This window comes from Urocitellus parryii, chromosome 10, assembly GCF_045843805.1.
Source record: "Urocitellus parryii isolate mUroPar1 chromosome 10, mUroPar1.hap1, whole genome shotgun sequence".
Lineage (NCBI taxonomy): Eukaryota > Metazoa > Chordata > Mammalia > Rodentia > Sciuridae > Urocitellus > Urocitellus parryii.
The window spans coordinates 114,198,184-114,209,715 of record NC_135540.1 but is presented as its reverse complement, the minus strand read 5'-3'; the positions used below and the strand labels follow the sequence as shown (position 1 = coordinate 114,209,715).

Genomic DNA, 11,532 nt, shown 5'->3' with positions numbered 1-11,532 from the left:
TATTCATTAGCATTTTGGCTTCAAAAGGCAAAGGAAAGCATTTGTTTAATTTGGTTCATGCTAACATTGAGAGGTGACCATCAATTTTCATCATCATTTAAAAAAAAAAAAAGCCGGGCTCGGTGGGGCACACCTGTAATCCCAGCGGCCCAGGAGGCTGAGGCAGGAGGACCCCAAGTTCAAAGCCATCCTCAGTGAGGAGCTAAGCAACTCAGTGAGACCCTGTTTCTAAATAAAATACAAAATAGGGCTGGGGATGTGGCTCAGTGGTTGAGTGCCCCTGATTTCACTCCCTGGTACCAAAAATAAATCTTGTAAGTGACCAACCAAAGGCACTGAATTAACCAGATGTAATGGAAGACCACCAGGACCTTTACCTGAGAGGCAGATTTTTAACAGCAACCGCAGCAGCCAGCAGAGTGTTCACTGAGCACCTATGACCAGGGGCTGCCCTGGGTGTCGTGAAGAATAAAAGAAATATAAGGCAGAGAGTCTCAGCCTACTAGGAAGTTACCACCCCCCGGCATCCGACGCCATATTAAGGAAATACACCAAGAAGAAGAGTCAGGTATGTGTTGTAAGCACAGTAGAGTGGGGCAGGTGGCCTTGACTCTGTCATTGCCATCTGTTGCTAGAGGCAAGCCACTCTGCGTCCCTGCATCTCAGTTTCCTCCTGGGAGAACAAAGTGTTAAATCAATTCCTAAAGCACACTCAGCTTGGGAGATCAGGGCCGGAGGTTGAAGGAAGCCGGAGCCTGGGCCCCAGGACTTGGGTCATTGGATGGTGAGTCAGACTGTCATGTGAGGGAAACAGCCTTCACAGCGAACATGAGTGGGCAGGCAATTAAGAAACACACTTAGCTGACGGCTTGGATGACCCTTCCGTGCGGAGGATATGTTCCTGAAGAGGAGCGGGTGACTCATCAGATGGCTGTAACTCGATGAAATAGAGCTATCCAATTTCCTCGCTCTGATTCCAGGCAACCAAATTATCTTAATTTGGTTTCCAAGGCAGTTTCCCCAGGCAAGACGAGAGGCAGACATGAGAGCCCAGACTTCATTAGCAATTGGAAATCGACATTCTTTTGTGGGAGCAAAATTGGATCCCATACGAGAAATGACTGTGAAATTATACAAAGTAGCATTCAAATGCAAAGGGGGAAGCATAGCGTCCTTAGTAACATAGTCGCTGGTTAGGAATTGTTCTCATGCTGATTTGGTTAGCCTTTGAATCATCTTTTTTTTTTTTTTTTAATTAAATTTAAAGAGCCCACAAACCCTTGATGACTTGGTAAATGTAGAAATTCTGGATCTGCAAAGCTGAACAGAGGTGCAAATCATTAGCACCTACATAATGCTTTCCAATTTACAATGTGCCTCCATATACAGTATATTGGTAGCTCTGGGGAAGAGAGAATATCATTTTCCCTAGTCGGTAGTTTGGGAGCACTCAGAATCTAGGTAACTCATCCAGAATTATGGAGCTCCTAAGGGTCTGGGCTGGCAGTCACACCCAGCTGTTCAACTCCAAATCCAATTTATAATGTTGCTGCTTTTTCAGGAAATAAATGCTGTTCTCCCATACGATACCCCCTCACACCAATACTCACACATTGACTATGTGAAATCCAAACCCAGTGGGACCACTGAAGAAGTGATCATAGGCAGAAGTGCTGAAGAACCCAGAATGCCAATCTGTTCAAGAGATCACAGAGCTGCTTCTCCTTCCCCATTCAGATGCTTCTAGAAGCACCCGGGACCTCTCTGGATGAGTGTATCTGTTGTTCAGTGCCCCTTAGACCCTGCACTCCGGCAGTGTCAGCTTGCTGCAGGTATGGAAATCTCCATTCTGCTTACTGTTCTCCCATTCTGGGGGGTCAGGCGTGCCCTTGTCTCCAGCTTCAGTTCTTTTCTTTGGTCTAGGTGGAGTTCCTGCTGAGGGTAGCTAGGGACCCTCCACTGGGGTGGCTTTTCCAGAACAGCACTGCCTAACACACCCTGAGCTCCCAGCATCTCAGCTACTGGAGCTGCCAGTCTCCTATTACCAGAAGGGAGGGCTGGTGGGTCTGGATGTCAAGATATTGGTCCTACGTGCAATGCAAGCCTGTGCTCTCCATCTGCCAGGTGAGACTGGGGCAGTGCAGGCTCTTGAGCCCAGTCCCTTTACCTTCACAGAGGGAAGTAAAAGCCCACACTGCCTGGCAGGGACATTTTAGAAGATCAGAAAAATGATGATCTGGCCCCATTCCTGCATCTCCTTTTGCTGGATTTATTTTGTTGCTTCCAGACTGAGAGGTGAGAGGCTGTATTTTTCTGGGGTATTTTTCTGGGGTCATTCCTTGGTAGGAAGTCGGGGCCGGGGCAAGAAAGACAGGAGAACTGATCTAACTGCAGGAAGTGTCTGTACTCCCCACTGACTCGTGCTGATCTGGGTAGGACAGGCCAGAAAAACAATCATCCATCTACCTAAAGCTTTTCTCTAGCCAAAGTTGGGCCATCCCCCATTTTAGACCTCAGCCTGGTATTCTTTGTCTGGAGTACACACAGTACCCTGAGTGTTGATACCGTTCTCTCTTTCTGAGCAGCTGTAGAAACAGCAGATGGAAAGTATGCTCAGAAGTTGTTTAATGACCTTTTTGAAGATTATTCCAATGCTCTTCGTCCAGTAGAAGACACAGATAAAGTCCTGAATGTCACGCTGCAGATTACCCTTTCTCAGATTAAGGATATGGTGAGTAACGGATAGTTGTGACATTTGGAAAGGGTCTCAGGATGAAAGAAAGCATGTTTCCTGAAGAGAAGGTCTTAAGGGGGAACTTGAGAGGGAATGAAGCAGAGTCCTGTGTACAAGCTGGCAGGAGAATAGAATAACAGTGGAGGGAAGATTTCTACAAAACCGTTTCACTAAATGTTATCCAATGTTCATTAATGTTACTGTGACCTACAGTTCTGGTCATGAAACTTAACAGTCTTAGATCCTATAAAGAAAGCTGGGGTTATGTTTTGTATGATTCCACTTATACCACATTTCCAAAGTAGGTAAGTCCAGTGAGAGAGAGAGCAGACAGGTTGCCAGGAGCTGGTGGGAAGGAAGTGGGAGACTGCTCAGTGGTTATGGGGTTTCTTGTGGGGAGATGAGAATGCTCTTGGATTAGACAGTGGTGAGGGTTGTACAACCTTGAGAATGTACTGGAAGCCACTGAATTGTACACTTCTAAAATGGTTAAGATGATTTTGGTGTTTTGTGAATTTAATCTCAATATTAACAAAAGTAAGCTGACATTGTAAGCTATGTCATCTCATTGCTTTAGTGCACATATAAGGATTTTTTCCTCTGTGCATGGTAAATATTTCTTTCTCCCTCTATTAGTTGATCCCTTTTTATTGAAAATCAAGCAGTCGATCCATGCAAAAATTCAAAGACTTAAATATCTATCCACTTTGCATTTGAGACAAGAAGGAAAAAATGGCCTTGGTAGTCCATCAAAAGGACAGAATTAAAAAGTTATCACTTACTAATTGAAAATCTCACTTATTAATTGTGAAGAGTAAGTTTCCTGAAGATGAAATGCATTTGGTTGAAGTGTCAATCAGATAAAGTGACATTTAGATTCATTGTGTAGGATGAAAGAAACCAAATTCTGACTGCCTATCTGTGGATCCGCCAAATCTGGCATGATGCATATCTCACGTGGGATCGAGACCAGTATGATGGGCTGGACTCCATCAGGATTCCCAGTGACCTGGTGTGGAGGCCAGACATTGTTCTTTATAACAAGTAAGTACAATTCCAGGTTTTCCTGGAATGAACCTGTTGATTTAATAGAACCTACACATAATGAAAAAGGAATTTTTAAAACATGCATGAATTTAAGGATTAATCAGTGTTTTTAGACCTTAAAATAATGGTCATGAAAGCTCAAATAGTAAAATAATAGGTCATAGAAGCTCAGAACTGGAAGGAAACCATCAAATTCCGTCTATAGTCTCCTTTTTTCAGGTGAGAAATTGGAAGCTGCATTAGTTTGCTAGAGCTGCTGTAACAAAACAGCACACATTGGGTGAATTAGAGAACAAAAATTCGTGATCTTGCAGTTCTGGAGGCTGGAAATGTGAAATCAAGAGTTGGCGCCCTCTGAGGGTTGGGAGGAGTAGTGTGTTCAAGCCTGTCCTGTGGCTTCTGGTGGTTTCTTGACATCTTCAACATTCCTTGAACTGTAGGAGCAACACCCTGAACTCTGCCTTCATCTTCACCTGAAGCTCTCCTTCTCCTACCTGGGCCTAAAATTCCCATTTTATAAGGAGACCAGGGATCTTGGCTTCGATGCCCACCCTATTCCAGCATGATCTCATCTTAACTAATCATATCTACAACGATCCTGATCTTTTTTTTCCCTCTTTCCACGTTTTATATTGGTTCAATAAAGTTATACATAATGATGGGATTACAATGATCCCAATCTTTTTTAAAAAAAACATTTTTTAGCTATACATGAACACAATATCCTTTTATTTTATATTTTGTTTATCTGTTTTTATGTGGTGCTGAGGATCGAACCCAGTGCCTCACATGTGCAAGGCAAGCGCTCTGCCACAGAGCCACCACCCCAGCCCACAAGATCCCAATCTTAAATAAAGTCCCATTCGGAGATGTGGGGCTATTAGGATTTCAAAATACGAATTTTCTGGGGATACAATTTATGGAACAGCAGCATTCACTGTTCATGATTATATATCAATAACAATGATCCTACAAAAATGAAACTGGAATGGTCCATCTAGAAGATGGACTATGGATTTTGGACTCTGTAAACAGGCTTATAGGACAGTTGACTCTTTCCCACTCTTGGAGCAAGGGGCCTTGGGTAAATAAGTAGGTAAGAATCGTGTTCCTCAACTATAAAGTGCACACAAATCACCTAGGAATCTTGTCAAAATACAGATTCAGATTCGGTGGGTGGGCCTGTGTTCTTCCTTTCTGCAAGCTCCAGGTAGTGTTGGTACTGCCCATCCACAGGCCACACTATGGGAGGGAACCAGAGATCTCCTCACAATCCAAGCTCAGTTTTTTCACCTGTTGTTGAGGGATCCTCTCTCTCTCTCCCCCCGCACCCCCCCTCTCTCAAACAAGTTTCTGTGAGTTGAGAAAGGTTCTTTTGTTGCTCAGAACGATGTGACTGACAGGTAGTTTGGGACAGGATTCTTCCCTGGGTGGAGCATCTACTGGGCACAAATTTTCCCTTAAGGAAGCAAGACTAGTAAGAGGCAGCTTGGATTTGAGTGTCACTCCTTACTCGGAGAGCTCATCCAAGGAGCACCATCTCTTGAATCATAGCCCCAATCCTGCTGTCCATTCCCCACTCTGAGTGAGTAGGGGGATCCTCCATAGTCCTTCCAAGCCACATAACATTCAAGAATGTAACTGGTGCCTTATGACTCCAGTTCACCCTTGAGCATGCAATTGGCTTAGATGGTTTCTGATGGCATTCTGTAAGTCCTAACAATTTTCCTTGGAAAACCAACAGAATGCTGGTTCTCTCCTCTGGCTTGCTTTGCTTTTCCAAGGCAGTGAACAGCTCTTACTGAAATGCTTCCTTGCAAGCTCAAGCAAAATCCTAAGTCAAGAGACCCTAGTGCCCCATGTTAGAGAAGCCAGTTATGTGCTCATGAGTTCATGCAAATGGTTCCTCTGCCTTTGCAATGGCAGTGGAGAAAGAGTACTTTTTTTCTAAAGGAAAAATAGAATTTCTATACTCAAAAATGTAAGGCATAGATTTTGATAAGGCAAAGGAAGATATAACCTGAATAAGTGATTATCTCTAAGATTATGGATGAATGATTGTTTTCCCCTGTGTGTTCTAAATACAAATAGACAACTCTTACAACAACAACAACAAAAAGGTATTTTTAATGTTCTGGGGCCTATGTGAACAAAATCAGGTAAGCAGATTTAAGTCTCAACAGGCTAATTTTTGTCTGGATGTTCAAATCATTGACCTGGACCAAGGGAGTAGCACTGGGAATAGATGGAAGGAACATAGAGCAGAGGTGTTTTAAAGGAACAATCCAAGAGAACCTGGTCCTGGTATGTCACTGGAGATGGGAGAGAAGGGCACATGAGAGGTGAATCCAAACTCTCAAGCCGGGATATCAGGTAGAAAGTTAATCCATTGCCAAGGACACTGAAGTGCCCGGCACAAGGCAGTGAAATATCTTGGGTAAGGCAGTTGAGTTCTCTTAGGAAGAGATAGTCATTGTCCTCATCTGACCTCCAGGGCTGATGACGAGTCTTCAGAGCCGGTGAATACCAATGTGGTCCTGCGGTACGATGGACTCATCACCTGGGATTCACCAGCCATCACCAAAAGTTCCTGTGTGGTGGATGTCACCTACTTCCCCTTTGATAGCCAGCAGTGCAACCTGACTTTTGGTTCCTGGACCTACAATGGCAATCAGGTGGACATATTCAACGCTCTGGACAGCGGAGATCTCTCGGATTTCATCGAAGACGTGGAATGGGAGGTCAATGGCATGCCTGCCGTGAAGAACGTGATCTCCTATGGCTGCTGCTCTGAGCCTTACCCGGATGTGACCTTCACCCTCCTTCTGAAGAGGAGGTCCTCGTTCTATATAGTCAACCTCCTCGTCCCTTGTGTCCTCATATCTTTTCTCGCTCCCTTGAGTTTTTATCTCCCAGCAGCCTCTGGGGAGAAGGTCTCCCTGGGAGTGACCATCCTGTTGGCCATGACCGTGTTTCAGCTCATGGTGGCAGAGATCATGCCAGCCTCAGAAAATGTCCCTCTGATAGGTGAGTTCAAGTGTCTCTGAGTCTCGCTTGGTAGTGACCGGAGGATGTGATTCTGCCTTGACATTGTGACGTTTGGGCCAACTTGAGTCTTGATATAGGCTGTGGCGTGGTTCCCTGAGGGTCTGCAGTTGGTATCTTAGATGGGGCTATGGGAACAAAACTGGTCTTTTGGTCTCTGGGTTTACACAAAGAACAACAAGATGCTTTACGGTTTAGAGCAATGGTTCTCAAAATGGTGGTCCCGGGACACACCACCTCAGCATCACCTGGGCACTTACAGGTATAAATTCTCAGGGCCCACATTGGACCTACTGAATTAGAAACTCTAGAAGAAAGGCCTGGCAGTCTGTTTAAACAAGCCTTCCAGGTGACTCTGATGCACTTTCTGTGCAAGTCTGGAAACCACTGACTCAGAAGTTAAGGCTCAGCTTTGGAAGCCAAAGAAGCCTGACTTTACCGGTGACTCCTAGATCAACCTTGGGCAAGTTACTTCACCTCTAAGTCTCTGCTTCATCATCTGCCAACATTTATATAATTGCTGCCTCCTGAGAAAATGTTTGGTGCAGAGCCTGGCATATGGCAAGGATTGAGTTAACAGTGACTTTTATTATCTCTTCACATTATGAGGGCTTTCCCCCGGGGAAGACTGGGAATCATGATAGAAAGCTGAGCTGGAATTCTAAGCCTGACATCCAGCCTTAATGAGATAGTTCTTCACATTTATTGGGTATAAGAGCAGTGCAAGAACTTATTAAAATGCAGCTTCTTAAACTGAAGGAGTTGGGTTTAACAATTTTGACCAACGTTTGGGAATTGAATGAAGCTCATTCTAAAGCAGACCACATTTTCAAAACTCTGCAATGGTGAAATGTTTCTCCAAGGGTAAATATAGGATGAGGTGATCATCCTCATCTCCCTGCTCCTTTACCTACCTTGGTCTGATATCTCTCCTGTCACCATTAACACCTACTTCCTCCACTGGGGATGTCCTCGAGAGTCAATGCCTCCATCTCCGAAACTTGCTGTCGGAATAGATACTTACCAGAATAAAAACCTAGATCTAATTTTTAGTTCTTTAAAATAAGCAATGAGGAAAAATTTGAGATCTCCAAGAGATTTAGAGTCCCTTGGTTCAAAGGGAGGCTGAATGATCTTTTCTTCTCTGTGGAATCCAGTTTCCTCTCTATGGAATCCTCTCTAACTAATCCAGTATGGAATTGGTTTCTTTGGAGATTTCTTCCTTTTCATTTCTCTTCTAGCAACACCTACACACACACACACACACACACACACGCACACACACACCCCTACCTTTTTGAGAAATAAACACACTAAGTTTGCCTCTCCAGTAATAAAAAGCAAGAGCGACATTGGCATTGTTATTGCCTCTCCTGAGGAAGAAATGATTTACAGTAATGACAGCCAATCATAACTCTGTTTGAAGTGGATCTATTGGCAGATCCTCTCTTCTTTAGCCTTGACGTTGAACATCTAGTTAGCACAATTTCTAAAGAGAGATGACTCTCTGGAATTTTGCAAGCATCACTTGTTTTGTTTCTATGATGGCATGAATTTTTTTTTTCAGGAAGTGTATACACAGTTCTTGAGAAGATTAACAGTCACAATTTGTTATTAGTAGCACCTAGGAAATGTGTGCCCAATTTTACAGAAACATGTTTAAGTTTTCCACATTAAGTATACAGTATTTGGTGTGTGTTTCTGGCACGTGATCTTTACTTACAAAAAAACAAAACAAAACTACCCCCACTTTTAAATTGACCTGAATTTTTAACAAATAATAAATGGACTATAAACATTATCAAATGCTTTTCTTCATCTGTTAAGATAATCACGTGAGTTTTCTCTTTCACACATTAATAGAGTAAAATATATCAAAAGGTTTTCTAGACCACACTCTCCCTTTTCATGACATATTAATATTTGAAGACAATATGGGATTCAGTTAGTTAATATTTATATAGAACTCTTCAAATATGTCTCTAAGCGAAATTGTCTTAATATTTCTTTTCTCATCACTTTAAGGATCAGGTTAAATTGACTTCATAGAATAAAGTTATCCCTCCTTTTCTGTTTCTGCAACATCTTACATAAGATATGAATTTTTTTTCCTTGAAAGTTTGATAAAACTCATTTATAAATTCTTCTGGATCTACAGTTTTTTCTATATGGGGAGAAGCAGTATAATTCATTCCCATTTTTATTCAAGCGTTCTTTTTTCTTGCATTAATTTTGACATTTGGTATTTTTTCTTGAAATTCGCCTAGATTATCAAGTACATTATCATAAAGATGTTTCTAATATGATTTTATTTTTTCCAAATTTCTACTCTTTTGTATTCTCTCTTCCTCTTGCTCTCTTTCTCTATCCTGTGAGTGGGTATTTCAAAGATTCCTCAATTTTATTATTCTTTTATTCTTCTCTTTTGTATCTTTTTCTTTTCTGGGAGGGGGTCTGGCTATGTGGCCCAGGCTAGCCCCAACTCCCGGGGCTAGCAATCTTCCTAGCTCAGTCTCTGAAGTATTTGGGACTAGAGGCCACCATCACCATGCCCAGGTTTATTACTCTTTCCAAAAGCTTTCCTTTGTTTTGTTCATCTTCTTCATTTCTTGTGCTATATTTCATGAACTCTCCCTCCTTATGTTTCTTTCTTTCATTTCCCTTTTTCATGTACATTTGCTTTATATACTCCCATTTTATTTATTTATTTTTTTAAAAAATATTTATTTATTTATTTATTTTGGTTATTGGCGGACACAACATCTTTGTTGGTATGTGGTGCTGAGGATCGAACCTGGGCTGCACGCATGCCAGGCGAGCGTGCTACCGCTTGAGCCACAACCCCAGCCCCTATATACTCCCATTTTAAAGATATAGTGACACGGTGTCTCTTTTCTTACCCAGTAGTAATTCTCCTCCATATTAACAAAGTTTAAAGACAAGCCTGAGACCTGCTCAAGTTCATTAACTGCTTGTATGTTGAGAGTGGCAAGGTTTTTCACATCATCATCTCTGCACACATTTGCAAACCTTTTAACTTGGAGCCAAGAACAGTGCTGAAAATGTTTACATGCATCATTTCTATTAAGCCTCCTCATATTTTCATGATAGTATTTTGTTGTTGTTGTTGTTGTTGTTGTTACCAGGGATTAAACTCAGGGGCACTCGACCACTGAGCCACATCCCCAGCCTATTTTGTCTTTTATTTATTTACTTTTTATTTTATGTACTGAATTGCTTAGCACCTCGCTTTTGCTGAGGCTGGCTTTGAACTGGCGATCCTCCTGCCTCAGCCTCCTGAGCTGCTGGAATTACAGGTGTGTGCCACCACACCCAGCTCGTGATACTGTTCTTATACTTGTTTCACACAGCAGGAATCTGAAGCGTGGCAGGTTCTAAGTCCAGCTGGGATCTGAACTCAAGATATTTGATTCAGAGGTCTGCATTAGTGACCACTGAATAGACCAGTTCCTGAGAAAAGGTGATGGTTTCTTTCTCTTTAAGCAAATCAGAGAACTGTGTTAAAGCCGACTTAGCTGTCGTTGTTTCAATTCCAGGAAAATACTACATAGCCACCATGGCCCTGATCACAGCCTCCACGGCCCTGACCATAATGGTGATGAATATCCACTTCTGCGGGGCCGAGGCCCGGCCTGTGCCTCACTGGGCCAGGGTGGTCATCCTGAAGTACATGTCCAGGATCTTGTTTGTCTACGACGTGGGGGAGAGCTGCCTCGGCCCTCGCCACAGCAGGGAGCGGGACCACCTCCCCAGGGTGTATGGCAAGCTCCCCGGGTCCAACCTGAACACAGCCAGGAACAAAGAGCTTCCCAGAAAAAAGGAAACGAACCAACTCTTAAAGAACGACCTGGGGTGCCAGGGTGAGAACCCACAGGGTGCCGACAGTCACTGTGCACGGTATGAAGCACTGACAAGAAACATCGAGTACATCGCCAAGTGCCTCAAAGATCACAAGGCCACCAACTCCAAGGGGGGCGAATGGAAGAAGGTGGCCAAAGTCATAGACCGGTTTTTCATGTGGATTTTTTTCATCATGGTGTTTGTGATGACTATTTTGATCATAGCAAGAGCGGATTAGGAGATATCTGATACCTGGGGTGAAATCAATGAAATTCCCTGCAATCTCCTCCAGTGTTCTTTTTAAGCCAGATTGTTGTTCAAATGTAGTTTAGGGGTTTTTGTCGTTTGTACTTTTTATTTTTGACTTCAAGCCCACATTGCCGCTATCTGTCAGGTTAAAAGGAGATCCAAAGGTTCAAAGGCGGGAAACTGGAGGAAATAAGGAAAGACCTCTTTCAGAGCCTTCCAGAATGTTGGGTGACACCTCTCATTGACACAACTATTCACCTCTTGTGCTGTTCAGATAACAAAGCCCTGAAAATTAGTGTTTAAAATTTAAAGGAAAAGAAAAAAGAAAAAACAAGACAAAAACGTTTTCCCATTCTTCCCTTAGTTCATATTAAAATATGCTTTTTGTTGTTGTTGGAAAATTCTTCCTTTAATTAAATCTAATGACATCTCTTAGACTTTTCTTTGACTTGGCTTGTCATCATGGTTAGCTCTGACAAAGGGTTTCTCCTGAACAAATATTTCCCCCTTAGTTCCCCTTTTTCAACTCGCTTTCTAAAACATGCTCCGAGAATGACTTAAGCCTCAGTGGTAAGTTTGCGAGGCAGGGTACATTT

The 11,532-nt window shown here is 42.8% G+C and overlaps 1 protein-coding gene across 1 annotated transcript; it reads left to right on the top strand.

The window, feature by feature from the left end:
• Positions 1-2,231: 2,231 nt before the first annotated feature.
• Chrna9 (cholinergic receptor nicotinic alpha 9 subunit) lies at positions 2,232-10,925 on the top strand. The gene is made up of 5 exons (XM_026386789.2): positions 2,232-2,295; positions 2,586-2,731; positions 3,624-3,778; positions 6,276-6,808; positions 10,384-10,925. The coding sequence occupies exons 1-5, from the start codon at positions 2,232-2,234 to the stop codon at positions 10,923-10,925; spliced, it is 1,440 nt and encodes a 479-aa protein (XP_026242574.2).
• The last annotated feature ends 607 nt before the right edge of the window (positions 10,926-11,532 follow it).